Genomic DNA, 26,292 nt, shown 5'->3' with positions numbered 1-26,292 from the left:
GGCTCCTCTGAGCCCCAGACCGAGGCCCCAGCTGCAAGGACGCTGCTTGGGAAACCCGGTGTGCACGTTCCAGAGGAGCGGAATGAGCTGCTGAGATGGAAGGTAGTGGGGATCACAGGGGGAGAGCGGGGTGATGGGCCAGAAGAGCAAATATCTGACAGCTGGCAGAGATGGGAGGAGGGAGCCTTCTCGCAAGGATAGAGAAAAACTGAATTACATTAAGGTGTGAGATTCTTACTTAGGTTTATATGACGAGACTTGCAGGATGAGTTAATTCTCCCCGGCTTCGGGATGGGGAATGAAAAGGAGCGATGGTTCAGAATATCTGTGATCCTCGCATGACTTTTATTTCTTAAATATTAGAATGATAATCTTGTAGTCAGAAAAAATCTTGGTAATCAACCCTTCAGTACAAGAATAAATGTAACCCTGACAGATGGCCGTTTGTTAAACCTATGCCTGGAGTGTGGCATTAAACACTCTATTTTGGGTGTAGACTATTCTCTTGGTGGCTCTTTCTTTTTTTCTTTCTTTCTTTCTTTTCTTTTTCTTTTTTTAAGTTCATCATGTTAGGCAGAAGTGCCTTTCCCCTTAACTTCTATGCTGGATCTTAGTTCTTAGTCTCCAAAAGCAAGAGACTGTTCTCTCTCTCACGTTATTGCCCTTCAGAATGTGAATTCAGCTGTTATAACTCCTACTCAGATTCTTTTCTTTTCTAAGCAAAACAGCCACAGTTCCTCTCACGGATCTTCATATCTATTTGGACCTCTTTTCCCAAGACTCTCCCAACTGAGAGCATGCTTCTTAAAATGCATTGCCTAAAATGAAAGATTTTAGATATGTTTATGATAAGTTCTATATACTTTTAGTACCTGTAAGTACTTTTTCTGGTTTGGATTATACTTTTGCTGTTTAGCATCAGATTATGTTTGCTTTGGAAACAATTAGTGATATTATGCTGTAAACTCTACATAAACCACTGTACATACACTACAGTGAACTAGATTTCTGCCTGCCTTGTGTAAGAGAATTGCTTTTTTATCCCTAATATCACGATTTACGTATATGATTGTTCAATTTTTTTGTCCAAGTTTTCCAGCTTGTCAGAATAATGATGAATCTTCACTAACTCAGTGTTTGAACTGTCCTTTCCAGCTTCGTGTCACTGGCATATTTAGTGAGCGTTCCTTCTATTTCTTCCTTCTTGTCCTTGAACAGATCAGTGTTAGGACAGAGCCAGGTGACATGTCACTATAGACTTTCCTCTGCATTGTCAGTGTTTTTACATTCTGTAGGTATCAGTATGCACTCAAGTTTGGTTTAACCTGTTCTCATACAGTTTTTTTTTTAATTTAATATCATTAGAAATCTTAACATTACTTATTTACATAGGTTTGAGCCATACCTCATATTAATCCTCAACTCTTTTTTTGCAAGAGTGCAGAGAATCTTCCTTACAACTGCAAGTGTATTTAAAATTTATCTCAAAACAAAAAGTTAAATTGTGAAAATCAACTCTTTCCTTATTAGCAGTAACAATTGTAAATTATAATAAAAATAACAATTCTGCTTTCAATAGCATCAAAAATATGAAACAGGAATATAATTAGCATGTGTAAGATCTGTACACCGAAACTACAAAACGTTGCTGAGAAAAATTTTTCCACCTATACTGAGATATAGCTGTTGTGTAAGCATTGTGTAAGTTTAAGTTTTCCAGTGCGGTGACTTGAAACACTTGGACGTTGGGAAGTGAACACCGCAGTGAGGTTAGTTACCCCATCTTTCACCTCATGTATTTGCCTTCTGGCATGTGCGTGGTGAGAACCTTTAAAATGGACTCTCTTCAGCGGATTGCAGCTGTGTAATACGCTGTTAGTAACCATAGTCACCATGCTGTACAGAGATCCCCGGAACTCATTTATCTTACAGCCGGGAGCTCGTGCTCTTTGACCAGCATCTCCTGTTTCCCCCACCCCTCGACCCCTGGAAATTCTTCGTGTCAGCTGCTTTAGATTCCACGTGTAAGTGAGAGCATGCGGTGTTTGTCTCCCATTGTCTTACTTCACACAGCACAATGTCCTCAAGGTCCACCCATGTTGTTGCAAATGGCAGGATCTCCTTCCTTTCTTTATGACTGAATAGTATGTCTGTGTGTGTGTGTGTGTGTGTGTGTGTTTGTGAGACACACACATATCATCAGAGCTGATAGGAATGTAAATTGATAATACCTCTTTGGAAAACAGTACAGAGAAATTAAAAATAGGGGATGCCTGGGTGGCCCAGTCAGTTAAATGGCTGCCTTTGGCTCAGGTCGTGATCTCAGGGTCCTGGGATCAAGCTCTGCACTGGGCTCCTGCTCAGCAGGGAGCCTGCTTCTCTGTCTCCCTCTGAGGCTCCTCCTGCTTGTGCTCTCTCTCTGTCAAATACATAAAATTTTTGAAAAATTAAAAATAGAACTACCATATGATCCAGCAACCCCACTTCTGGGTACATATCCAAAGAAAATAAAGTCTCCTTGGAGAAGTACCTGCACCCCTGTATTTACTGCATTACTAATCACAACAGCCAAGACACAAGAACAAAACTATTTCCATCAGCAGATGAACAGATAAAGAATAAGTGATCTCTACATTTCCATAGTGGCTATATCAATTTACATTCCCATTAATAGCACACAAAGGTTCCTTTTCTCCACATCCTCACCAATACTTGTTATCTTTTGTCTTTTCAATAGTACTCCTACTGACAGGTGGGAGGTGGGATCTCATTGTGGTTTTGATTTGCATTTCCCTGATGCGGAGTGATGTCAAGCACCTTTTTATGTACCTGCTGGCCATCCACGTCTCTTCTTTGGAAAAATGTTTATTCAGGTCCTCTGCCCATTTTTAAGTTGGATTATTTGTTTTTATGCTATTGAGTTGTATGAGTTCCTTATACATATTTCATATAACCTATATCAAATACACGGTTTGCAAATCTTTTCTCCCATACCATAGGTTGCCTTTTCATTTTGTTGATTATTTCCTTTGCTATACAGATTTTTTTTTTTTTTTTTTTTTAGTTTTGTTTACCTTTGCTCGTGTTGCTTGTGCTTTTGATTGAAAAGGTTGCCAAGACCAATGGCAAGGAGCTTTCCTCCTAACTTTTCTTCCAGGAGTTTTAGGATTTTAGGTTTTTAAGTCTGTAATCTATTTCAAGTTAATTTTCATGATTGGTGTACAGTAGGGGTTCACTTTCATTATTCTGCATGTGATTATCACATGGTGGTATTCCTTTTTTTTTTTTTTTTAAGATTGTATTTATTTGTCAGAGAGAGAGAGGGAGCGAGAGCAAGCACAGGCAGACAGAATGGGAGGCAGAGATAGAGGGAGAAGCAGGCTCCCTGCCGAGCAAGGAGCCCGATGTGGGACTCGATCCCAGGACACTGGGATCATGACCTGAGCCGAAGGCAGCTGCTCAACCAACTGAGCCACCCAGGCGTCCCGACATGGTGGTATTTCTTACCACCATTTTTTGAAGACTGTTCTTCCTCCATTTTTCCCCCATTGAGTGTTCTTGGCTCTCCTGTCCAATATTAATGGGCCAAATATGCTGTTATGCTGAGTTTGAGAAGTACTGGTATTAATTCTTGCACTGTTAGATCGAGTTCACCGGTGAAACTGTCTCATACTAGGCTTGTTTGTTGTGGGGGGTTTTACTGGTTCAATCTCCTTACTCCTTATTTTTCTGTTCAGATTTTCTGTTTCTTCATGATTCCCGTTTTATTAGGCTATATGATTCTAAGAGTTCATTTTTTATGGGTTATCCAATCTGTTGGCATAGTAGTTTTGTCGGATCCTTTGTATTTCTGGAGTATCAGTTGTAATGTCTCCTCTTTCATTTCTGATTTTATTTAAGTCTTTTCTCCTTTTTTCTTAGTTTAGCTGAAAGTTTTTCTATTTTGTCTGCCTTTTCAAAAAACCAACTCCTACGTTCATTGATGTTTTAAATTATTTTTCTGGTCTTTATTTCATTTACTTCTGTCCTCATCTTTATTTCCTTTTTTTCTACTAACTTGTGGGCTTAGTTTGTTCTTTTTCTGGTTCCTTGAGGTATAACGCAGGTTGTGTATTTGAGATCTTTTTTCTAAATGCAGACATTTAGCACCTCTCAGAGTTTTTGCTACATCCCATAGGTTTTAATATTTTGTTTCCATTTTCATTTGTTTCAAAAATATCTTTTGATTTCCCTTTTGAGTTCTTCTTTGACCCTTTTGGTTGTCCCGAGGGTGCTGTTTAATGTCTACATATTTGTGGCTTTTCCAGTTTTTGATCTCTGGTTTCATTCTAATATTGTTGGAATAGACAGTGGGTGTGATTTTAGTCGTCTTAAATTTGCTAAGACTTGTTTTGTGATCTATCCTGGAGAACGCTTCTGGGTCCTTGAGAAGGATGCGTATTCTGGTGGTGTTGGATAGAATGTTCTGTAGATGTCTGTTAGGTCCAGTTGGTTTAAGGTTCAAGCCCAGTTTCCTTGTTAATTTTGTCTGGATGATCAGATTTGTTGCTGGAAATGTATCTGAAGTCTTGTTGTCTATTTCTCTATTAGTATTTGCTGAGCAGATTTAGGAGCTTTGGGGTTAGGTGCATGCGTATTTATAATTATATTCTCTCAGTGAATTGACTATCGTTACATAATGACCCTTTTTGTGTTTTTACAGCTTGTGACTTTAAAGTCTGTTTTATTTGATACATATATAACTAGCTCTGTTCTCTTTTGCTTTCCATTTGGGTGGAATATCTTTTTCCATCCATTTACTTTGAGCCTAGTGTGCCCTTAAAACTGAGGGAGTCTTTTCTAAGGATACAGTTGGGTCTTACTTTCTTTATCCATTCAGCTACTCTGTTCCTTTAATTGGAGAATTTAGTACATTTATGTTTAATAATTAGTAAATAAGGACATACTGATGCCTTACTAGTAATTTTCTGGCTGCTTTCTACTTCCCCAGTTCTTTTCTTCCTCTTTTGCGGACTTCCTTTGTGAACTGATCATTTTCCAGAGAGGTATGCTCGGATTTCCTTTTCTTTATCTTTTGTGTGTCTACTATAGGTTTTGCTTTGTGGTTATCCTGGGGCTTACAGAAAACATCTTACAGATAAAACAGTCTGTTTCAGGCTGATTACTAACCTAACTTCAGTGGCATACAAAAACTTTTCCTTTTTACTGCTCCTCCCATTTTAATGTCTTTGATGTCACAACTTACATCTTTTTATATTTTGTATTAATAAGTTATTGTAGCTATAGTTATTTTTAACATTCTTGTCCTTTAACTCTTACTGCTGAACACGCAACTGTATTTCAGTATTAGAGTGTTTTGAATTTGACTGTACACTTATTTCTACCAGTGAGTTCTGTAATTTCATGTTTTCATTTCATTAATCAGCATCCTCTCATTTCATATTGAAAGATGCCTTTTGGCATTTCTTGTAAAGCAGATGTAGTGCTGATAATTCCTTCAACTTTTGTTGCACAGGAATATCTTCCTCCATTTCTGAAGCACAGCTTTGCTGGGTAAAGTATTTTTGGTTGGTAGTTTTTTTCTTTCAGTACGTTGAATATATTATCCCACTCTGTCCTGGCTGCACGGTGTTTTGCTGAGCGCTCTGCCAATAGCCTTACAGGGCTTCCCCTTAAATGTGAGAGATTTTTTTTCCCCCTCTTCCTGCTTTTATAATTTTGTCTTTGATTGTAGACAGTTTTATCATAATGTTTTATTTTATTTATTTATTTATTTATATTTTTAAAAAGATTTTATTTATTTGACAGACACAGCAAGAGAGGGAACACAAGCAGGGGGAGTGGAGAGGGAGAAGCAGGCTTCCCACAGAGCAGGTAGCCCAATGTGGGGCGTGATCCCGGGATCCTGGGATCATGACTTGAGCCGGAGGCAGATGCTTAATGACTGAGCCACCCAGGCGCCCCCATAATGTATTGCATTTTATTTTTTAAAGATTTATTTATTTGTCAGAGAGAGCAAGAGTGCGCACAGCAAGGGGAGCTGCAGGCAGAGGGAGAAGCAGACTCCCTGCTAAGTAGGGAGCCCAGTGTGCAGCTCAATCCCAGGACTCCAGGATCATGACCTGAGCCAAAGGCCGATGCTTAACCTACTGAGCCACCCGGGCACCCCATCATAATGTGTATTAGAGAAGATATTTTTCAGTGGAAATTATTTGGAGACCTGTGAGCTTCATGAACTTGGAGGTCCTAGTTTCAGCCAAGATTTGGGAAATTCTTAGCTATTATTTCTTTACATAAGCTTTCTGTCTCTTTTTCCCTTTATTCTTCTGGGACTCCAGTAATGTGTGGATTGTTTAATGGTATTCTATTGTTTACGTAGGAGTTCCTCATCTTTTTCTCCTGCTCTCCTCTGAGTGGACAATTTCAAACTAACCTCTAGGGTTCTTTCCTGTGTGTGGTTCAGTTAGAATAGGTGTCTTCCATTGCATTGTTCATTTCATTGTGTTCTTTGGCTCTAGAATTTTTTTTTTTTAAGATTTTATTTATTTATCCGACAGAAATCACAAGTAGATGGAGAGGCAGGCAGAGACAGAGAGAGAGGGAAGCAGGCTCCCTGCCGAGCAGAGAGCCCCATGCGGGACTCGATCCCAGGACCCTGAGATCATGACTTGAGCCGAAGGCAGCGGCTTAACCCACTGAGCCACCCAGGTGCCCCTGGCTCTAGAATTTTTGTTTTGCTTTTTTGTTTATGATTTATATCTATTAAACTTCAAATTTTGTGTATGGTTTTCTTAATTTCATTTAAGTGTTTTCTTGTATTTTCTTAGAGCTCACTGAGCATCTTTAAAACAACTATTTTGAATTTTTTTTTAATCGTGTAAGTCCTAAAGCTCCCTTTCTTTAGCATTAGTTATAGGAAAATTACTCTGTTCTCTTGGTGGTGTCATGTTTTCTTTCATGTTTCTTGAAGTCTGGTGTGATATCTTTGCATTCGAAGAGGCAGTCCCCTTCCTGTCACTGGCTTCCGGAGAAAAATACCTTCTGTCAGCACTGTTAGGGATTCTGAGGTGTTCTCAGACCTTCTGTGGATCTGTTTCGCCCACTCTTCTTGTTTCCTCGTGGGGAGGCTTTCTTAAAATTGTACGCCTTCTCTCGGTCCTGCAGCGCTAGGCCGGATGCGGACAGACTTGCATTTGCTCTCCTCTGGTACTGAATGCTCAGGCTTTAGTGCCTTTTTCCCAATCCTGCAGAGTCAGGCTGGCTTGTTTGCTCGCTAGCGGTCTCCCAAGTCTTGCCCTCACTGCCATCAGGGATGTATATACCCGGGGGGTATATACATGGGGGTGTGTGTGTGTGCAGGTGCAGCAGGCAGAGCGCTCGGGGCTGCCCGTAGGCTGGCGGGGCGGATCTTCAGCTGAAGCATCCCCAGTGGCCCTGTGGCAGGCTTCCTGGGGGTCCACGAAGTGGCTCGTAGGATCTGTGGTCCTTTGTTACCCTCCAAGACACGGACTGCCGTTCCCCCAGCTGCTCCCTGTCCTCCAGTCACTCGGGACACTTCAGTGTTCTGGATGGATGAGAGGGAGGTGGGTCTTTCTGGTTGCAAACCGCACAGCTAGGGAAGCTGAGGGCTCCCACATGCTCTTTCCCCTGTGGCAGGAATGATGGGCCAAGAAGGTCTCTCTTGGCCCGGGATGTGACATAGACCAAACGAAACCGCCTCTTACATCTTCAGTGCATCCAGTCCTGGGTGTTTTAGTTTTTTTCGTTCTTTTGTTACTATTTTGTTTTGTTTTGTTGTTGTTGTTTTGCTTCCATCATGTGTTGAAACTTCCCTGTTGGACTCCTGGACTTCCACAGAGACATTCTCTTCCGTGGGTGATGGTCTAATCCATGTTTGGATCCATCCATCCATCCATCTTTGCAGGAAAGAGGATAGAAAACTCTCATTATGCCACCTTGTCACTCCTCCTCAATGTGCGCCTGTTACGTCTTTTATAAATGTGAATCAGCCAAAATGGTTTTAAGTTCTTGCTTTTTTTTTTCTTCTTGGGATTTTTCACAGTTGTATAGTTTTCATGTGTCTCTGTCCCTTATAGTCATAATATTTATAACGTTTACCGAGCATCTGTTGTTGCCATTTACTGGAACCAACATAAGTTGGTCTCCACAGGTCTCGCTCTTGTTGGTTCTGTTGGTTTCTGTTACTTGAAATCAAAAGCATCTTCCCTGAGACATTTGTCTTGATTCTGTTTTCCTAAAGTCTAGGTTACATATCTGTACACGCACAACATTTCCTTCTGCTAAAAACTCTAAAATCACACCATTTTTTTTCTCAAAATGTCTATTACAAATCAATTTTCCCTTAGCGAGCAAATGTAAGTCAAGAAAAATACATAGTTCCTTTTAGTGCTTCCTCTGTTTTCTGAGAATTCGTCTTTCCTGTGAGCCATTACTTTGAATAGAACTCTCCAAGAGCATAGTTTGTTTCTGATTTCTGGACATGTAAGTTACATACATTAAGTGCACAACTCTCAAGTTCATTGCCGGATTAATTTAGGTGTCATACACCAGTGGAATCACCACCCACAGTAAAATGTAGGATGTTTCTGATGCCCCAGGTTTCTCTTTTGCTCCTGCCCAGTTACTACTATCCCGCCAGGCAGGGGTGACCACTGTTCTGACATGCATTGCCATCGCTCAAGTCTCTGTTTACGTGAGTGCAGGTATCCAGTTGTGTTCTTCCACATCTGCTCAGCATTGTAGGGTACATGCGTGTTCCTGAATACATCAGTAGCTCATTCTTTTATGTTGTTGAATAACATTCTGCTGTGTGAAAATGTTGTGGTTTGCTCATCCATTCACCTGTTGAAAGACATTTGGGTAGTTTCCAGTTTGGGGACATTTTGAACAAATGTGCTCTAAACAATCTTGTACAAGTCTCAGCGGTCACGAGTCCTGGCACATGAGTGGAACTGCTGAGTTCAGAACAAGCGTATGTTTAACTTGGGTTTCTAACTGCCCAACAGTTTTTCTCTGTGGTTGGTACCTTTCCTGCCCCAGCAATGCACCGAAGTCCCTGTTGCTCTGTACGCTTGCCAGCAGTTGGTACTGACTATGTGAGTTTAATCTTTAGAAATTTTGGTGGGTAGGCAGTATAAGTAATCGTGCCATTGTGATATATAATTTATATTAACAGCAGCACTTTAAAGGGCCTATGAGGACCTTTGGGAAGTAATCATATTGTTTATTCAGATGTTCAGAGCAGAGAAGGCAGCAGAAATACTTGGCTTTACTTAATAGGGAACAGACTGAGCTGAAGGATACTGTACGTGTCCGGGGACAGAAGTGTGAACGTTGACACTTTATGCCCTGAGTCTACCGAGGAGGGTACCAGTTACGTTCTTTGTGTTTTTAGATTCAGAGAAGTAAAGGAAACCGCATAGTTCTTGCTGTTTTCACATGGGAAGATAGCTGGATTTAACAGATTGTTGGGAACAGCTAATCTGGACAGGATTCATTGTGGTTCCTTCTGCTTCTCCAGATCGGTCCTCTTCGGGGTCTGCCCTTCTCCAAGGCGAACGGACTCTCCTTGCGTCAGCCAGTTTCCAGGTAAGTGGGAATTCCCGAAAAGCAGTTTAGTCCACAGAGTAGACTGTGTGTTTTCTGCAGGGGCGGGGGTTGTCCATTTAAAAACCAGCACCAGGAATTTGCTCCGGGCTCCCAGCTGCCCAGTGGTGCCCGACCTCTGCCTCTCCAGCCTCACTAACACACTTACCTAAGCTCCTGCTTAGCGTCTGGTCATGCTCCAACAGTGACAGAGCAAAGGACGTACAAAACTGAGTCCTTTACTGGCATAGACCAGATGACTGCTAAAACCAGAACAGGTGAATATAAACAAAGCTAAGCGAGTACCACGGAGAACAGAGAATGCAGGTATGTGCGGTCTGGAGGGCTCAGTTTCGAGGGGTATGGGATTGGCACAGCCTCTCACAGGATGGCGGCCATTTGGATACTTAGACAAGTAATGAGGGGGGATGGGGTGATTTTAGCTTGGAGAAGATGTTGAGCAAAGGTTCACAATTAACACGTGTTAAACAGGAATCAGAAAACTTGTGAGAGCCTGTTTATTTTTGGCAGAGGGTAAACAAATGATTAAATAAGTCGGAATGTGGCAGGCCTCAGATGTCTCGATGAGAAGTTGGAAGGCTTTCTTCTTTTTTTTTTTTTAAAGATTTTATTTATTTATTTGACAGACAGAGATCACAAGTAGGCAGAGAGAGAGAGAGAAAGAGGGAAGCAGGCTTCCTGCGGAGCAGAGAGCCCGATGCGGGGCTCGATCCCAGGACCCTGAGATCATGACCCAAGCAGAAGACAGCAGCCCAAACCACTGAGCCACCCAGGCGCCCCGGAAGGCTTTCTTCTGTAAGCCATCCATTAATGGTTTTTGAGGAAGAAAGGACAGGATACTCTTTTAGGAAAAACCAGGAACTGACTGAGAAGTCATACAAAAAAGGTAACCCGTGTTGCACCGGGTATAATTCATCTCAAGGCCTTGCTTAATCAGCCTCCTTTTTCTTAGACTTTCCCCCTACTTCCTTCCCACAGTGTAATCAAAGAAATGATCCCAGTTCTTCCCACTTTCAGCTCATGTACTTCTGGTGTCACTTTTTTATTGAGGTATAATGTGATGATAAACTACATCTATTTGAAGTGTGTAACTCAGTAAGTTGTGACATACCTGTGCACCCATGAAACTGTCACCACAATCAAGACAGTGAATGTATCCAGAGAACACACATTGTGTGACTGGAGTCTCTCTGGATTTGAGACGTCTGTTGCTGTGACTGGTCTCCTTGGGTAAGTGAGCAGTGAGCCCTTGAACAGAATGTATGTTTTGCTGTGGTCGGGTAGAGGATTCTAAGAATGGATTAGCTTCCTTTTACCAGCTTAATGACTGAAAACAACACATTAACTCTATAGTTACAGAGGTCAGAAGTCCAAAATGAGCTGGCTGGGCTGCATTCCTCTGAAGGCTGTGGGACAGCATCTGTCCCCTCACCTTCCAGCTTCTAGAGGTGGCCTGGGTTCTTGCCTTGTGTCCTGTTCCTCCGTCCTCAGAGCTACTGGTGTGGCATCCTTAAACCTCAGTTCTTCACGACTCCTGCTCTGTGACCTTCTTATTAGGCCTCTTGGTGACACTGGGCCCCGCCTGTCATCTGGGATAATTTGCCCATTTTAAAGTCCTCAACACCATCCCACCTGCAGTGCCTCTCGTTTTCAATAATTTCAATAATTTTGTAGTTTGGAGGATATGGATGTGGCCATCTGTGGGGGACTGAGGTCAGGTCACATCGGTGGAATGTTGTTCAAATGCTTTACATCCTTACTGATTTTGTCTACTTGTTGATTTATCAACTGTCGCGACGGGGGTACTGAAATTCGGGGCTGTCATTATGGAGACTTGCGCGTTTCTCCCTGCAGTTCTCTGGTTTTCCTGCGTGGATGTTGAAGCTGCTCCCAGGCGCATAGGCATGTGGGATGATTACGTCCTCTTCGTCGTTTTCATTGAGAAACGAACTTTCCGTTGTTGGCCCTGAAGCTTGCTTTGCTGTTTCATTAGTGTCAGTGTTGCATATCCTTTTTCATCCTTCTGTTTTAATTTATTTGTGTCTTTATATTTATTTATAGGTCACACATAGTTCATTGAGTTTTGCTTATTTCAGTCCAGTCTGGCAATCTGCCTTTTAATTGGGGTATTTATTTATTTATTTATTTATTTATTTTTAAAAAGATTTTATTTATTTGACAGAGATAGAGAGCAGGACAGGGAGGAGAGGGAGAAGCAGGCTCCCCACTGAGCAGGGGACCCCCCCACCAATGTGGGACTCCATTCCAGGACCCTGAGATCATGACCCGAGCTGAAGGCAGACACTCAGCTGACTGAGCCACCCAGGCGCCCTCAGTGTGATTATTGATGTGAATATCATTCAGTTTTGTTTTTTTTTCCTGTTGATACTGCCTTTGTTCCCTTTTTCTATTCTTACCTTCCTTTGGAAACTGAATATTGCTTCGGATTCCAGTTTCTTCACTAGCTTACTAGCTATAAACCTTTGCTATTCTATTTTATAATTTTACTTTTAAAGATTTATTTATTTGAGAGAGCGAGCACTGGAGAGAGAGAGAGCAAGCGCCAGGGGGGTTGCTGAGGGAGAAGCAGACTCCCTGCTGAGGAGGGGCCGGAGGCGGGACTCAATCCTGTCCTGGGATCTTAACCTGAGCCCAAGGCAGACATTTAACCGACTGAGCCACCCAGGCTTGTTGCTTAAGGTCTACATGTTTATCTCCACTTACTTTCCAGCGATACTCCCACTGAACAGAAGAACGTTCAGTAGTGTTCCTCCATTTCTCTCTCCTCCCAGTATTTAATGCAATTTGTGGCACATGCTTTCCTTGTACATGTGCTGTAAACCCCACAATATTTATTTTTGTTTAAGCAATTATCTTTCAAAGGGGTGTAAGATAGTAAGAAAGGAATTTCTGGTGTTTTTCATCTTTATGATGTATATCAGTGACTGACAGTTTGGGGGATTTTAGCCCCTGGGACGTTCGGAAATGGGAGGAGACATTTTGGTTGTTACAGCTTGCTGGGACCTGCTCCCCGCTCCTGGAGGGGTGATGCTGGCCATGCTGCCCCCACGATGATTTAAAAGAATGATTTGGGGGCACCTAGGTGGCTCAGTGGGTTAAGCCTCTGCCTTCAGCTCAGATCATGGTCTCAGGATCTTGGGATCGAGCCCCGCATCGGGCTCTCTGCTCAGTGGGGAGCCTGCTTCCCCCCCACCCCCGCCCCGCCGCCAGCCTATAATCTCTAAGAAATAAATAAAATCTTTTAAAAAAATGATTTGGTCCAAAACATCAGTTAACAGTGAGGTTGAGAAACGTCGGTGCTAGATCCTCATTCTCATCTGGTATCGTTCCTTCTGCACGAGGGGCTTCTGCAAGGTTTCTCACAGGGTGGTTCGCTGGTCATGAACTCTTTCAAGTTTGTAATGTCCAAAGAAGGCTTCATTTTGCCATTGTTTTAAAGTTCTAACTGGGGGACGCCTGGGTGGCTCAGTTGGTTAAGCAGCTGCCTTTGGCTCAGGTCATGATCCCAGCGTCCTGGGATCGAGTCCCGCATCGGGCTCCTTGTTCAGCAGGGAGCCTGCTTCTCCCTCTGCCTCTGCCTGCCTCTCTGTCTGCCTGTGCTCGCTCTCTCCCCCTCTCTCTCTCTGATAAATAAATAAAATCTTTAAAAAAAAATTTTAATTGGACCGTTTTTCTTCTTTCTAGTATATAATGTTCCATTTTCTTGTTTGCATTGCTTCCAGCGAAAAAGTCACTGTCGTATTTTATCTTTGTCCCTTCACATTTATGTGTCTTTTTTCCTCGGGATGCTCGTAGGACCTCCACTGACACTGGTTTGAGCTCGTTACTAAGGTGTGTCCGAGCATCGATTTCTCTGGGTCTCGTGTGCCTCTGGTTTCTCGAGTTCTTGGGCCTGTGAACTTTCAAGTTCAGCAAACAATGAGCTGTTGTTTCTTCAGACGGTTCTCTGCTCCGCTCCCCTCCTTCTGTTTTCACGGACTCCAGGTGCACATGTTGGGTCCCCTGAAGTCACCCACAGCTCCCCAAGGCCATCTTTTTATAAACGGCTTTCTCCTGTTTCACTTTTGATATTTTCTATTTTGTTGTCTTTGAATTTACTTTCCTTCTTCAATGCCGAACTGCCGGGGAGACAGTCGGGCGTGCTGTTCATCTCCCAGCGTTCTCACTTTCAGCTCTAGATGTTCCATTAAGGTCTTTTTAAAAAAGTCTTCTGTGACTCTGTTAACTTTTTGGACATCTAGAATACAGTCCTAATAATTTTTAATGTTCTCCTCTCTTAATTTTAGCATCTTTGTTAGTTCTGGGTTGGCTTTAATGGGTTAATTTTTTTCCTCATTAAGGATGTATTTTCCTGCTTCCCTCAGACGTGATAATCTCTGACTGGACGGCAGACACTGTAAGTTGTACTTTACTGGGTTCTGCATACTTTTGTGTTCCTGTAAAATATTCTTAAGTCTCACTCTGGGGTTAAATTACTCGAAACTGTGTTTCTTTCAAATCTGGCTTCTAAGACACATTAGGTGACGCAGACAGCGTGCAGTGTAGGGTCGCCTGGTGCTTCGAGTGTTTTACCCAGTATCTACGAACCGTGTAATTCGCCCATTTGACTGGTGGGAACAGAAACTCTATTTCCGCCCTTTATGAGCACCGGTGCTGCTCCCTCAAATCCTGGGTGATTGCTCCCCTGCCGTGGGGGTCTCACCACGCCTGCACCCTGAGGGGTACTATGCTGGGTACTCGAGAGAGAATCTCCGTAGCTCTCGTGGCTTCTCTCCTGGTGCAGCTTTCCTCTGTAGGGCTCTGTCCTTAGACCTCAGTGCCCAGATGTCCGCGGAGACTCCACATCCTCCTCCCCACCCCCTCCCTGGTCTGAACCCTCGCCTGGAAACTCAGGCAATGAGCGGGAGCAATGTGGGACCCCTCTTGTTGCCTTACTGGTTCTTAGGGATCACTGGCCTTTGTTGTAGGAGAGTCACCGTCTTGGAAACTTGTGTCCTGTGTTTTGTCTGGAATTTTTTGGTTAGTTTCATACAGGAGTGCAGATCCAGTCTTGTTAGTCTCATATTGACCATAGCTTGATCCTTTTTATGTTGTTGTCTTTGAATTTATTAAAAACCATAAGCTTTATTAGGGTGAATCTAGCCCAGCCTCACTCCGGGACAGTTTCTCAGTGGCCCCAGGACCGCTCTATAAACCAGTGACTTGCTAGAAGCACTCACCCAACGCTGGGCCATGACTTAGGGCCAAAAACGATTACAGCAAAGGATACAAAACAGGATCAGAAGGAAAAAGGTCCTTGTGCATGGAAGCCAGAGAAATCAGGTGCAGGTCCTCCCTTTGTGAGCCCGGCACGCAGGGCCTCTGTTTCTGGCTGTAAGCCACAGAGATGTGTGGATGGCTCTCCCTGGGGGAGCCTGGGAGGCCAGAGTTCTTAAAAGGAGGCCACCCTGGGGCACACACCCGCTGTTAAGAGCTCTGGGTGCCGAGGGGCTTTCAGGCTCAGGTCATGGTCTCCCTTCTCTTGGGGTCGCTGTTCTGTCCTGCCTGCTGTTCAGATACAGAAACGTTTCTTCCAGATCCGTCGCTGTGGACAGTGGCAGACCTAGTCCACCTGCTCTCTTGTGGTTAGAAATCTCACGAGCTGACTTAGCCATTTTAAAACAAAATTCACTCACCCAGTTTCAGATACAGACTAAAGAATAAGTAGGACGTCCTGGGACCGCCTCCAGCTCCCAGACACACTCCCTCCGGTAACACCGCTACTGTCGTCTTTCAGATCTTCTCTGTCATTTACATACAAACCTTCATAGTCATAAACATACACAGGATCGTGCGGTGCAGACTGGTCTTGGTATCACGCGTGTTTCCTAATCCGTGCACAGAGACAGACTTCATTTTTAAAATGGCCACTAAAATCTTTAAAAAAAAAAAAAAAAAGAAGGGGAGCACCTTGCTGACTCATTGGGTTAAGCCTCTGCCTTCGGCTCAGGTCATGATCTCAGGGTCCTGGGATCGAGTCGTGCATCGGGCTCTCTGCTCAGCAGGGAGCCTGCTTCCCTTCCTCTCTCTCTGCCTGCCTTTCTGCCTACTTGTGATCTGTCTGTCAAATAAATAAATAAAATCTTTAAAATAAAATAGCCACATAAGGCGCTTTAGTATGGATGTGCCGTATGTCCCACGTCCTCCAACCACGCTCCTACAGCGGACACTCACGTTTGCTTTTCATCCTCTGGAGCATGGCAAGGGTGCTTGAGCGCGTCTTTGCCCTCTGAGGGCTTCTGGACACCAAATTCCTACATGTGACAGAACGGGACTGGATGATGGGTGCATCTGAAGTCTGGGTGGATCCTGTCATATTGCGCCCGGGCAAGACTGACTCAGCACCCTGGTCCGTGGGTGGGCGGCCCAGCCGGCCTTTCTAGGCCCATGGTGGCCGCCGACGGGAAGCATTCTCCTGCTTCTGTGGCATCATCATGGGTGCGCTGCTTGTTTGCGTTGTTGGCTTGTGGGTTCATCTCTTTTGCTACTTATGGAAATTCAGAATATTGCCTTTTGTTTCTAGTTTTAGAAGTTTTATATTTTTATGTGGTTATATCTGTCAGTCTCTGAGGATTTTTTCTTTCTATATTTTAAGCTTTTAAACCTTTTATTCTATTTTTGCTTTTTCTTTAAAATTCTACTCCAAACAGAAATTTTCGTGTGCGCCGTGAAGAGACTCACCTTAATTTTTTTCTCAAATAGTCATTTGTTATGATACTATTTAGTGACTAATTCAGCTTATTTTAGCTAATTTGAACGTTGCTTAATCCTCTTCAGTTCTTAGAACCCCGGATCTGTTTCACTGAGTCTTAGTCCATACTAGGCCACTGTTTTACCTACTTTAGGTATATATATATATATATATATATATACCGTATATATATATATTATATAATATATATATAATATATATATTATATATTATATATATATACGGTATATATATATATATATTCTCTTTAGCATCTATACCTATATATATATATATATACCTATATATATATATATATATATATTAGGGCAAGTCTCCTCCCCAAATTCTTTCACAACTGTTTTTGGTTATTCTTAGACACTGGAGGTAGGTAGGACGTCTACTGTTGTTGGTAGGAGCACTGTAATACTTCATGTACTTAGAACACAGAGTTGATGGTGGTCAGCGTGGCAGACACTAACCTAGGCCAGTATGCCGGACCTTAAATGAAGAACTTTTCTTATTAATTTCTCACAGTAACCCTATGAATGAGGTACTGTTTTTGTATTCATTTCACAAAGAGGAAACATCAAAGCCATTTCTCAGATAGCCCTGTAGCCGTCTTGCCTTCCTTCTGTCCGTACGGCAAACACCACCCCTTTCCTAGGTGGCAGCTTTATGGCTAAGGAGAAATCTGGTATTTCAGGAGTCCGTGACCTTCAAGGATGTGACAGTGGATTTTACCCAGGAGGAATGGAAACAGCTGGATCCTGTCCAGAGAGAACTGTTCAGAGATGTGACACTGGAGAACTACACGCACCTGGTCGCCATAGGTGAGGGCGGTCCCTGGGCTGCTGGTCCAGGGCGTGCAGCAGGAGGGGTCTCTCGGGCTTCGGTGAGTTTTGGCCTTTAATGAAGTTAAGGAACCCAAGATTCCTAAATTCTGAAAGGCTGTGAAAAGGTGTCTCCTCTCTTAGCAAGTAGAAGTACAAACAAGTTAATTTTTCTGAGTCCACATCGGTTCCCATGTTTTAACCACATCTGGGGATGTATGACGTCGAGCTTTATGTGCTCTTCCTCCTGTCGGACGTGTCTCTTGTAGCACTTTGCTCCTGTAATCAGGCACCTTTTCCCCCATGGACAGGACTCCAAATTTCCAAACCTGACGTGATTTCTCAGCTAGAGCAAGGGACGGAGCCGTGGACCGTAGAGCCTGGCATCCCAGGAGGTGCTTTCGGAGGTGAGTAATGGGCGCCTGCTGGACAGGTGTCATGGACTCTGACCATTAGCCTGACGAGAGGGTTTTCTGTCCAAAATGCAGACGGACTTGCTTCTCTTTAGCATCTCCTGTGGAGATAGGAGAACCCATCTGGATTCTCAGGGCTTTGTCAGAACACTAACCGTCTCTACATGTACTCTGTTTGCATACTCCTCCCAGAGGTGGTTTCCTTCCTGCTCTTTTCTGAAGGCAGCCCCTTGACCTGCACTCTGGATTCCACCTTTCCCCACCTCCTTTGGGACCCTGGTCTTCTAATTCAGCCCTTACCATGTGTTCCGGCCTGTAGGCTCGATGACTAGGACCTCCCGACAGAAACAGTGCCCGACACCCACCTGCTTTCACTCTCCATCCTTTCGGCCGCCATCCAGTCCGCCTCCCTGCTTTCCCAGCCACACTCTCCCGCAAGTGAGCCCCATTCCTGCAGTCTGATTTATCACTTGTTCCGTAAGCTTCGGACTCTACCCTTGAAATTGTGAATAGTTTTCCTGTAAACCATGAATTCCCAAACTGCACAGAGAGGCACTTCAAAGATCTGAGCCTGAAAAAATACACTGACCTTTCACGCTAGGTGAGGGACAGAGCTCCAGTGTCAGTGAGGGGGGAGTACGGGCTCTTTTTGTGGGGAGAAAAGAAAGCACTCCATGTTCAAATGTGAGAAGTGCTGGGTCATCAGAATTCCAGCAGGTTTCTTACTGAAAGGCCACTCAGGTTTCTTAAATACGTAACAGGCCAGACGAACTTCCCACAGGGTTGCACAGAATGCGACCTTCTTCCTCCCCGACCCCCAACCATGAAGGCTTTTCACACTGCGCCCTTTAAAATCTTCCTCTTAGAAGATGGTTTCAAGGAACACAGTTTAGAAAAGTGACTTTAGAAAAATTAAGAGCTTTATTAAACCACGTTTAACTTTTGAAAAGTCATTTTATTACAAATGAAAGTTTTAAAAAGCCCCAGCTTGAGCAGATAGAAAGCAATTTAAAAATATTTAACTGTGTACCAAAAAATCCTAGACTTTTCACAAAACGCTTCAGCCATCACCAGAGATATTTAGGTAAAAATCGCACTAGACACCTCACATTGCGTGGATAACATCCATGGTCCCGGTGAGCCAGTCGGTGGGCAGGAGACGGGCGCTTGAAATCCTTGGCCCCGTTCCTTGGTGGACTTCTGGTTACTGGAATGGGACCCCACGATGGCGGTCCTGGTAAGCCAGCCGCTGGCCTGCGCTTCGCAGCATTCTGAGCGGGTGTCACTGCTGGCTTGGCTGCTTCTGTCTCTGGAAGAAGAACGCACAGCTTTACAGACACGTACGGGTACCTGGAAGTTGTAAGTGTCCCTAAAGGGAGGTGGCTGCTGGTCCTGGGGCCTTGTCTGCAATCTTCTTACCCTCCTCATGCCATCATCTCTGGGCCCGTAGAGACCCGGCCCCCGCAGAATCCTGACATGCATCTTACCTCATGGCTCCACCTTGGTCTCCTCCTGCGGCCTGGCTGTGAGCCCCCCAACAGCTGCCCCACGCGCAGAGGTGTGGCAGTACTGGGGCCAAGGCCCACAGCTTTGCAGCAGTAAAATGAGAATTCCTCTTCGCCCTAGAAATGGTGGTGTTCGGTCTGGCCTTCTGGAACGCTCTGGAATCCTTCATTCTTTGCCCTACACAGATCTAAGACAGGCCGGCATGGGTAACGTCGGTCACGTGCTCATTGCTTTCAGCAGCAACTCCAGCCATGGCTGGACGCCCTTTTCCCCTTTCACAGCCTCAGACCCGTGGTCTCCATATTCCTCACTGTGAACTACTTGCAGAACGTATTTTTTATGGCCAGCTGCTGTACAAGTAGGTCTTTCTGGTGTCGTTCTGCTAGTGGAAATATACCCATTGCTTTGTACTGCACAACCGGCCATTCCCCCAAACTGCGAGTCTACGCTGAAGGGGTCCGGCTGTTTCGGGTCGGCCTGGGCTTCCAGATGCCCTGCCTGTAGCCAGGGCACCCGGAGCAGAGTGGGTGGAGGGCTGTCCTGTGTCTCTGCCTCACGGCACACTCTTGCAGTGATGATGGTGGTAACTGTGGTCCTCTCCTGTCACCAACGGAACCGAAGAAACGTGTTACTACACAGCTCTGTTTCCGTACTCTGAATCTGCCAGCACAGATTCCCTTGCTGCTTCAGCTCTCCTATCCCTGGCCTTAAGCAACATTCCACCTCCTGGTTATGTGTCTGTTATTTGTGTGCCGAAAAACTGCTCTCATTAGTCCGTGCATTACCCTATCTTCAAGGGACTTTGCCTGCTCTGTTCTTTTCTCACAGACTTTACTATTGCTTTTCCTGTTCTTTTGGTGCTGTTCGTGCTGATCCTCCATGTATCTGAACATCTGGGTGGTTCTACTTCTGGCATCTTCCGCCCCCACAAACACTATAGTCTGGTCCCTCGGTTCTCTTCCTAATTCTCTGAATGCCTAGAGTTGAAGTCAGTCCTCTGTCTGCGCCGCTCCCATTCCCCGCAGAGATGCAGCTGTGGGCTCAGGTCGGCGGTTGACAGCAGGGCCTAGCGGGCCGGGTCTTCCCCGGTTGTCCTCACTTGAAATCTTCCTTCACAGACTTCTGTTTGCTGCTCATTGGCAATCAATCCCAGCTCAGACTTGCTTTAGTCTCCTCTCCGCCATCTCTCATCTCTGTGGTCAGTTTCTAATTTACTGTTACCTTCCTGGTTCCTCGAAATTACCTATGAAACTGTGAGACATGCCGTTGTCACTTTCATATTTGTTGTTATCCTTTGCTCTTTCCAGCTTTACCCCTAATGGCTATACCGGGACATCCTTCAGATTTCCTAAGGGCTTCAGTTTTAGCTTCATGAGGTCCTTCCCACAACAGCAATGATTTTTCCCCTTTAATATAGAGAATATAGACATTTTCTTTCTCTTTCAGACTGTGAGACAAGACCAGAAAAGAGCAGATCAGCCCCAGAGGCAAACATCTCTGAAGAACAGCCATCTCAGGAGGCAGTCGTGGAGAAGCAGCGAAGGGATGATCCCGGTAGTCCTAACTTTTCGGAGAGTCGGGAGTATGAAAGCAGTGTAGGGAAGCACCAGGCAAGCCGACAGACGCCAGCAGGAGAACGGAAAGTCACGGAAAAGACAGTGCCCGCCTGGGAGAGAGGCCCTGTGACGAACAACTTTGCAAAAAGCATCAATGTGAGTTCAAGCCTTGTAACACGAGAAAAAGCGTCAGAAGAGACCTCAACTAAAACGAGTGCCAAACAGAATGCAAACCCAGTTAAGAAAGAGAAATCGTGTAAGTGCATCGAATGCGGGAAAGCTTTTAGTTACTGTTCGGCTCTTATTCGCCATCAGAGAACACATACAGGCGAAAAGCCCTACAAATGTAACGAATGTGAGAAAGCCTTCAGCCGGAGTGAGAACCTTATAAACCACCAAAGGATTCACACTGGAGATAAACCGTATAAATGTGATCAGTGCGGAAAAGGCTTCATTGAGGGTCCGTCTCTTACTCAACATCAGAGAATTCACACTGGAGAGAAACCCTATAAATGTGACGAATGTGGGAAAGCCTTTAGTCAGAGGACCCACCTGGTGCAGCACCAGAGAATTCACACCGGGGAGAAACCATACACTTGCAATGAGTGCGGAAAAGCCTTTAGCCAGAGGGGCCACTTCATGGAACATCAGAAAATTCACACCGGAGAGAAACCCTTTAAGTGTGACGAGTGTGACAAAACCTTTACCCGGAGCACCCACCTTACTCAGCACCAGAAGATCCACACGGGCGAGAAAACCTACAAGTGCAACGAGTGCGGGAAGGCGTTCAACGGGCCCTCCACGTTCATCCGCCACCACATGATCCACAGCGGGGAGAAGCCGTACGAGTGCAACGAATGCGGCAAGGCCTTCAGCCAGCACTCGAACCTCACGCAGCACCAGAAGACGCACACGGGGGAGAAGCCGTACGACTGCGCCGAGTGCGGCAAGGCCTTCAGCTACTGGTCGTCCCTGGCGCAGCACCTGAAGATCCACACGGGGGAGAAGCCGTACAAGTGCGCCGAGTGCGGCAAGGCCTTCAGCTACTGCTCGTCGCTCATGCAGCACCGGCGGATCCACACCCGCGAGAAGCCCTTCGCGTGCAGCGAGTGCGGGAAGGCCTTCAGCTACTTGTCCAACCTCAACCAGCACCAGAAGACCCACACGCAGGAGAAGGCGTACGAGTGCAAGGAGTGCGGCAAGGCCTTCATCCGCAGCTCGTCGCTGGCCAAGCACGAGCGGATCCACACCGGCGAGAAGCCCTACCAGTGTCACGAGTGCGGCAAGACCTTCAGCTACGGCTCGTCGCTCATCCAGCACCGTAAGATCCACACGGGGGAGCGGCCGTACAAGTGCGGCGAGTGCGGGCGCGCCTTCAACCAGAACATCCACCTGACGCAGCACCAGCGCATCCACACGGGTGCCAAGCCCTACGCGTGCGCCGCGTGCGGCAAGGCCTTCCGCCACTGCTCGTCGCTGGCGCAGCACCAGAAGACGCACGCGGAGGAGAAGCCCCACCAGTGCGGCCAGTGCGACAAGGCCTTCAGCCAGAGCTCCCACCTGGCGCAGCACCGGCGCGTCCACACGGGCGAGAAGCCCCACCAGTGCGGCGAGCGCGACAAGGACTTCAGCCGCGGCGCGCACCTGACCGAGCACCAGACCGCGCACGCAGCCCAAAAGCCCTGCGACGGCCGCGAGTGCCGCAAGGCCCTCAGCCAGCGCCCACGCGCACGCTCCGCGGACAGACCTTTCGGCTGTGGCGACTGCGGGAAAGCCTTCCGGTACCGCTCGGCCCTCAGCAAGCACCAGAGGCTGCACCCGGGCATCTGACGCAAGCCGGTCTGCTCGGTCCCTGTTCGCGTCCCCAAGGAGTGGAGCGATGGGAGAAGTGGGGCGGGCCCGGGGGCCTCTCCTCCGTGCGCTGGGGCGTGGAGAGGACATGGGCTGGGGTGACTGGCTGTGACGTCTGGCAGCTCGGGGACACTGCAGAATGGCACCATTTGACGCTTCGGTTTGCTCTGTGAATGAGGGAGTTGGATAGAGGGTTTCAGGGGCTCTTCGGAGTTTTCTATCCCAATTTTGTATATTCACAATCTCTTTGTGATTAGGATTACTCTGCGTCAGCGCTGGGCTCTGTCGCCTCTAGAGTGTGTCTGTCTCTGCATGTTTGGCTAATAGAAAGCATTTGTGCTTCAGCAATTAGACGGGGACCTGTGAGGCTCCTGTTCTCATGCATTAAGTAACTGGTTCCTAATAAAAAGAATTATAAAGCATTCTTAAGTAATTCAGAGTGTATACTGGCTCACCTCGGGGCGAGGATTAAACCTTCCCGTTCAAATTTCTTGGAGTATGTCTTAGCATCTTAGGAGTCGGTCACCACCACGGAGTCGGTCTGCAGCTAAACCAGCGCTACTTACCTTCAGTGAACAAGTGGACTCGCTGCAGGGCCTTTAGGAAATTCTGCTGCCAAGGCCCCACCCTTGGAGAGGGACCTTGGGAGGGATCAGGATTCGGTGTCTTTTTTAAATTCCTAATGTGCAGCCCAGAAGGAGCTGGCGCAGATCCCCCACTCCTGTGGTCAGTGGCCTCCGGTGGGCCCTCCCAGAAGCAGCCATCATTTGCATCATAATTTCGACTGCCGCCTTGTTTTCTAAGTTGGGTTCTCACATGCTCTGGGAGGTAAGGTTAATTTATTTCCTCACCAGAGTACAGAAATTAAACAGCTGCGTAAAGGTCATTTTATCGGCTTTTCCTTGGCCCTAGACACCAAAGGCAGATGGCAGTGCTAATGACATGCGTGGCTGTGGGCAGCTGCCAGCCTGCACGGCCACTGAGGCAAACCGGGTCAGGATAATATGTGAGCTGAGCAGTATTGGAAGAGACAGGCCCGTTTGATTTCCTCCAGATCTAGTCTGATTACCGGGCAGCTCTTTTCAGGGCAACTGAGGATTTTCCATCCTGGCCTTGAGAAGAGAGGGTAGCACAGAAAAGCTCTACTCTTCTACGGGCGAGGTTTGGGGAGAGTGGGCACTGCAGATTCTCACAAGTGGGAAAAAAAAATCAATGCAGTCTTTATATAAATGCCAATGACCTACCCTGGAATCCTGCCCCTCCTTAAGTGGAGGTGCCTGACAGTGAAAAGCAGATCGAATTGAGGAAATTATGTAGCCATTTTAAATCTCAGGACCTTTCTCTGTTGTAACTTGAAACATCTATAAAGGAATGTCATCTTGGTATTTCTTAGTTTCTCAAGGCTTCCATTATGTAGGAATTCCAGTCCTCCCAGCACAGAGGTGGAAATGAGCAGGATACAGGGTACGCTTGGGGTGCAATCAGAACCCCCCCACCCCACCGCCACGGGACAAGGAAATGAAAGTTCAGTACCTGCGAGAAGGGTCCTCTCATGTCAAAGGAGATCTGAGAATGGAACACACCAGAGTCCGTCTGGAATGGGAAGACTCCTGTCCTGGGACCACCGATTCCTAAATGGAAGAGATCTGATGAGATAACGTGTCACTCGCCTGGAAAGGTCCCACTTTGTTCCGTTCTCCACAGATGCCATCAGATTCAGATCCCGAGCCCCCAGAGCGGCGATCACTGCCGGACTCCGTTCTCTTCTGCCTCCCTCTGCCTGCCTGTCCCCCATCTGCCCACATCCCTCCCAGGTCATACCAGCCTGCAGAGGGGAGAAGCAGGGGGCCTCCCGAAGTTAACAGGACCTAAGTTTCCATATCTTCTTTCTGAATAGCTCGAAAAGTCCTACTAGTTTGTCCCAGGACACACGCCACACTCCCAAGGGGCAGTTTGCAAGTCCTGCTCCTGCTCTGACACGGCCACCAAATCTGCCACAGTCGTGAGTGAAGGTGTTCGTCACCTGACTTGTCCCCTCGCCACGCGTTCCTCCCCACCCCCCTGACCCCGATTTTAAGAGCTGAGAGAGGAAGTTCCTTTAAGTGCTTCCTTGGTCCTTTTTTCTTAATTTAGTCACTCACATGCCACAAACACCTGTAACGTAACTGTGTGGAGAGTAACATGCTCTCTCCTATGGTGTCCTACTAGGCAGCAGAGTGAAACTAAAACCTAAAGGGGAGAACTGGAAGTTAGAAATTCAGCCTTGTCTTTGAACTTGTAATCAGCCCAGAAAACTAGGAGCTCAGTGCACATGAGAGGTGGACCATCACTGAGAAGCTGCCCAGGAATAAAAAGATCTCAGAAATAACCCACGAGCCCAGACAATACTTTTAAGAGAAATTCTCCATTCACAAGAAATCCTATGGCTTCATACATAGTTTCTTCCCGTCCATGTGCTTTAATAAAAACACCTTTCTGCACCGATGACATCAAGAATTCTTTGGCCATCCTCCCTCTGCTCTCAGGGCGCGAGTAGCGTGAAGCGAGCAGCCACCGCGGCCGGAGAAAAGACAGACCGAAGAGGGACCAGGATCACAGCCGGGGTGAGGAACCTGAATTTGGTTTTGGAACTTGTGAAGCATGGGAAAGCCCCACAAAATACAAGTGGACAAAGAACACATCTGTCCGGTGTCAAGACAAGACAGAAGAGCATCCTCGGCCTCCCAGTACCCCCAACTCCATCCCCTTCCAACCACAGCTGTCGTCCCTGCCCCAGGGAACCGCCATCCCGCTAATACCGGAGACTGGTTTCACCTGTGCTGGATCTCTGCCCACACGACAGGCTTGTGCGACCAGCTTTTTAGACTCAGACTGTGTGTGCTTGGCTCGTCCACGCCGTCACAAGGAGCCGTGACTGTCGCACAATTTATCCGTTCTACTACGGGTGTACCAACTGGATCATTTCCTCTTCGAGGCAGCTGGGACTAACACCACCGTGGGCAGCCCTGCCGTCTCGTGTCACCTTGCACCCGCCTGCGTCGCGTACACGGGATGAAGTTAGGGTGTCGGGTACGCGGGGAAGACACGCGCTAGACTTCACTGCCGCTCCCCGACCACCACCACCCGGACTGGAGGCTTTCCCCGGCTCCCTGTCTTTGCCAACATTTTCGTGGGTTTTTACTTCACTCTCAGGGCCGAGGGCTGCTTCAGGACCTCGGACACGCAGGACAGAGATCGCGTGTGTGCAGGACGTGCAAGCCCGGGGGAGGCGGCCGGGGAGTCCACCCTGCGGCTTTACAGCCCACTGAGGCACCCAAGGGTGTGGCTGTGGCCGGGTGACAGATGAGGAAGAGTTACAAGGACTGAGCTCTCAAAGTGCCACTGGCAGAAATCAGAGGAGGGGATCCCCGCGAGAGGCAGGCGGCCTGGGAGGCGGGAACATGAGCGGTTGAAGAACGAGAAGACGACAGACGCGGACTCCTGGGAGACCGCACCGCGTGAAGGCTGAGCCCTGCCCTTCAGATCTGGCAGGGACAAGACCAGGGTCACCCTGAAGAGCAGCCCTGGGGGACTGCGGACCGGAAACCTGACGGGAGGGCGTAAATGTGAGAATAGAAGGAAACAAGAGCAGGAGGCAAGTTTGGGCACTTGGGTCTCGCTAGAATGAGAAAAAATTGGGGTAGTTGCTACAAGAGGATGATGAGTGGATGACTTTTTTTTTTTTTTAGATTTTATTTATTTGGCAGAGACAGACA

General features: G+C 46.4%; 1 protein-coding gene across 3 annotated transcripts; it reads left to right on the top strand.

Moving 5' to 3' along the window:
• On the top strand, positions 1-22,961 carry ZNF184 (zinc finger protein 184). Of its 3 annotated transcripts, XM_032338156.1 has the most exons (5): positions 1-102; positions 9,542-9,609; positions 17,085-17,211; positions 17,523-17,618; positions 20,577-22,961. In XM_032338156.1, the coding sequence occupies exons 1-5, from the start codon at positions 96-98 to the stop codon at positions 22,514-22,516; spliced, it is 2,238 nt and encodes a 745-aa protein (XP_032194047.1). In that variant the 5' UTR covers positions 1-95; the 3' UTR covers positions 22,517-22,961. The 3 variants fall into 3 exon arrangements, with proteins under 3 accessions (XP_032194047.1, XP_032194049.1, XP_032194048.1); XM_032338158.1 differs by lacking the exon at positions 17,523-17,618; XM_032338157.1 differs by lacking the exons at positions 1-102; positions 9,542-9,609 and adding an exon at positions 9,685-9,933.
• The last annotated feature ends 3,331 nt before the right edge of the window (positions 22,962-26,292 follow it).

The sequence above is a fragment of the Mustela erminea genome, chromosome 4 (assembly GCF_009829155.1).
Source record: "Mustela erminea isolate mMusErm1 chromosome 4, mMusErm1.Pri, whole genome shotgun sequence".
NCBI lineage: Eukaryota > Metazoa > Chordata > Mammalia > Carnivora > Mustelidae > Mustela > Mustela erminea.
This window is presented reverse-complemented; position numbering and strand designations above follow the sequence as displayed.

What these genes read in the sequence shown, in the direction of transcription:
- ZNF184 (XM_032338156.1), top strand. An exon ending in TTGCGTCAGCCAGTTTCCAG is followed by an intron (nt 9,610 to 17,084) that starts GTAAGTGGGAAT and finishes CTGGTATTTCAG; the next exon opens with GAGTCCGTGACCTTCAAGGA. An exon ending in CACGCACCTGGTCGCCATAG is followed by an intron (nt 17,212 to 17,522) that starts GTGAGGGCGGTC and finishes CCCCATGGACAG; the next exon opens with GACTCCAAATTTCCAAACCT.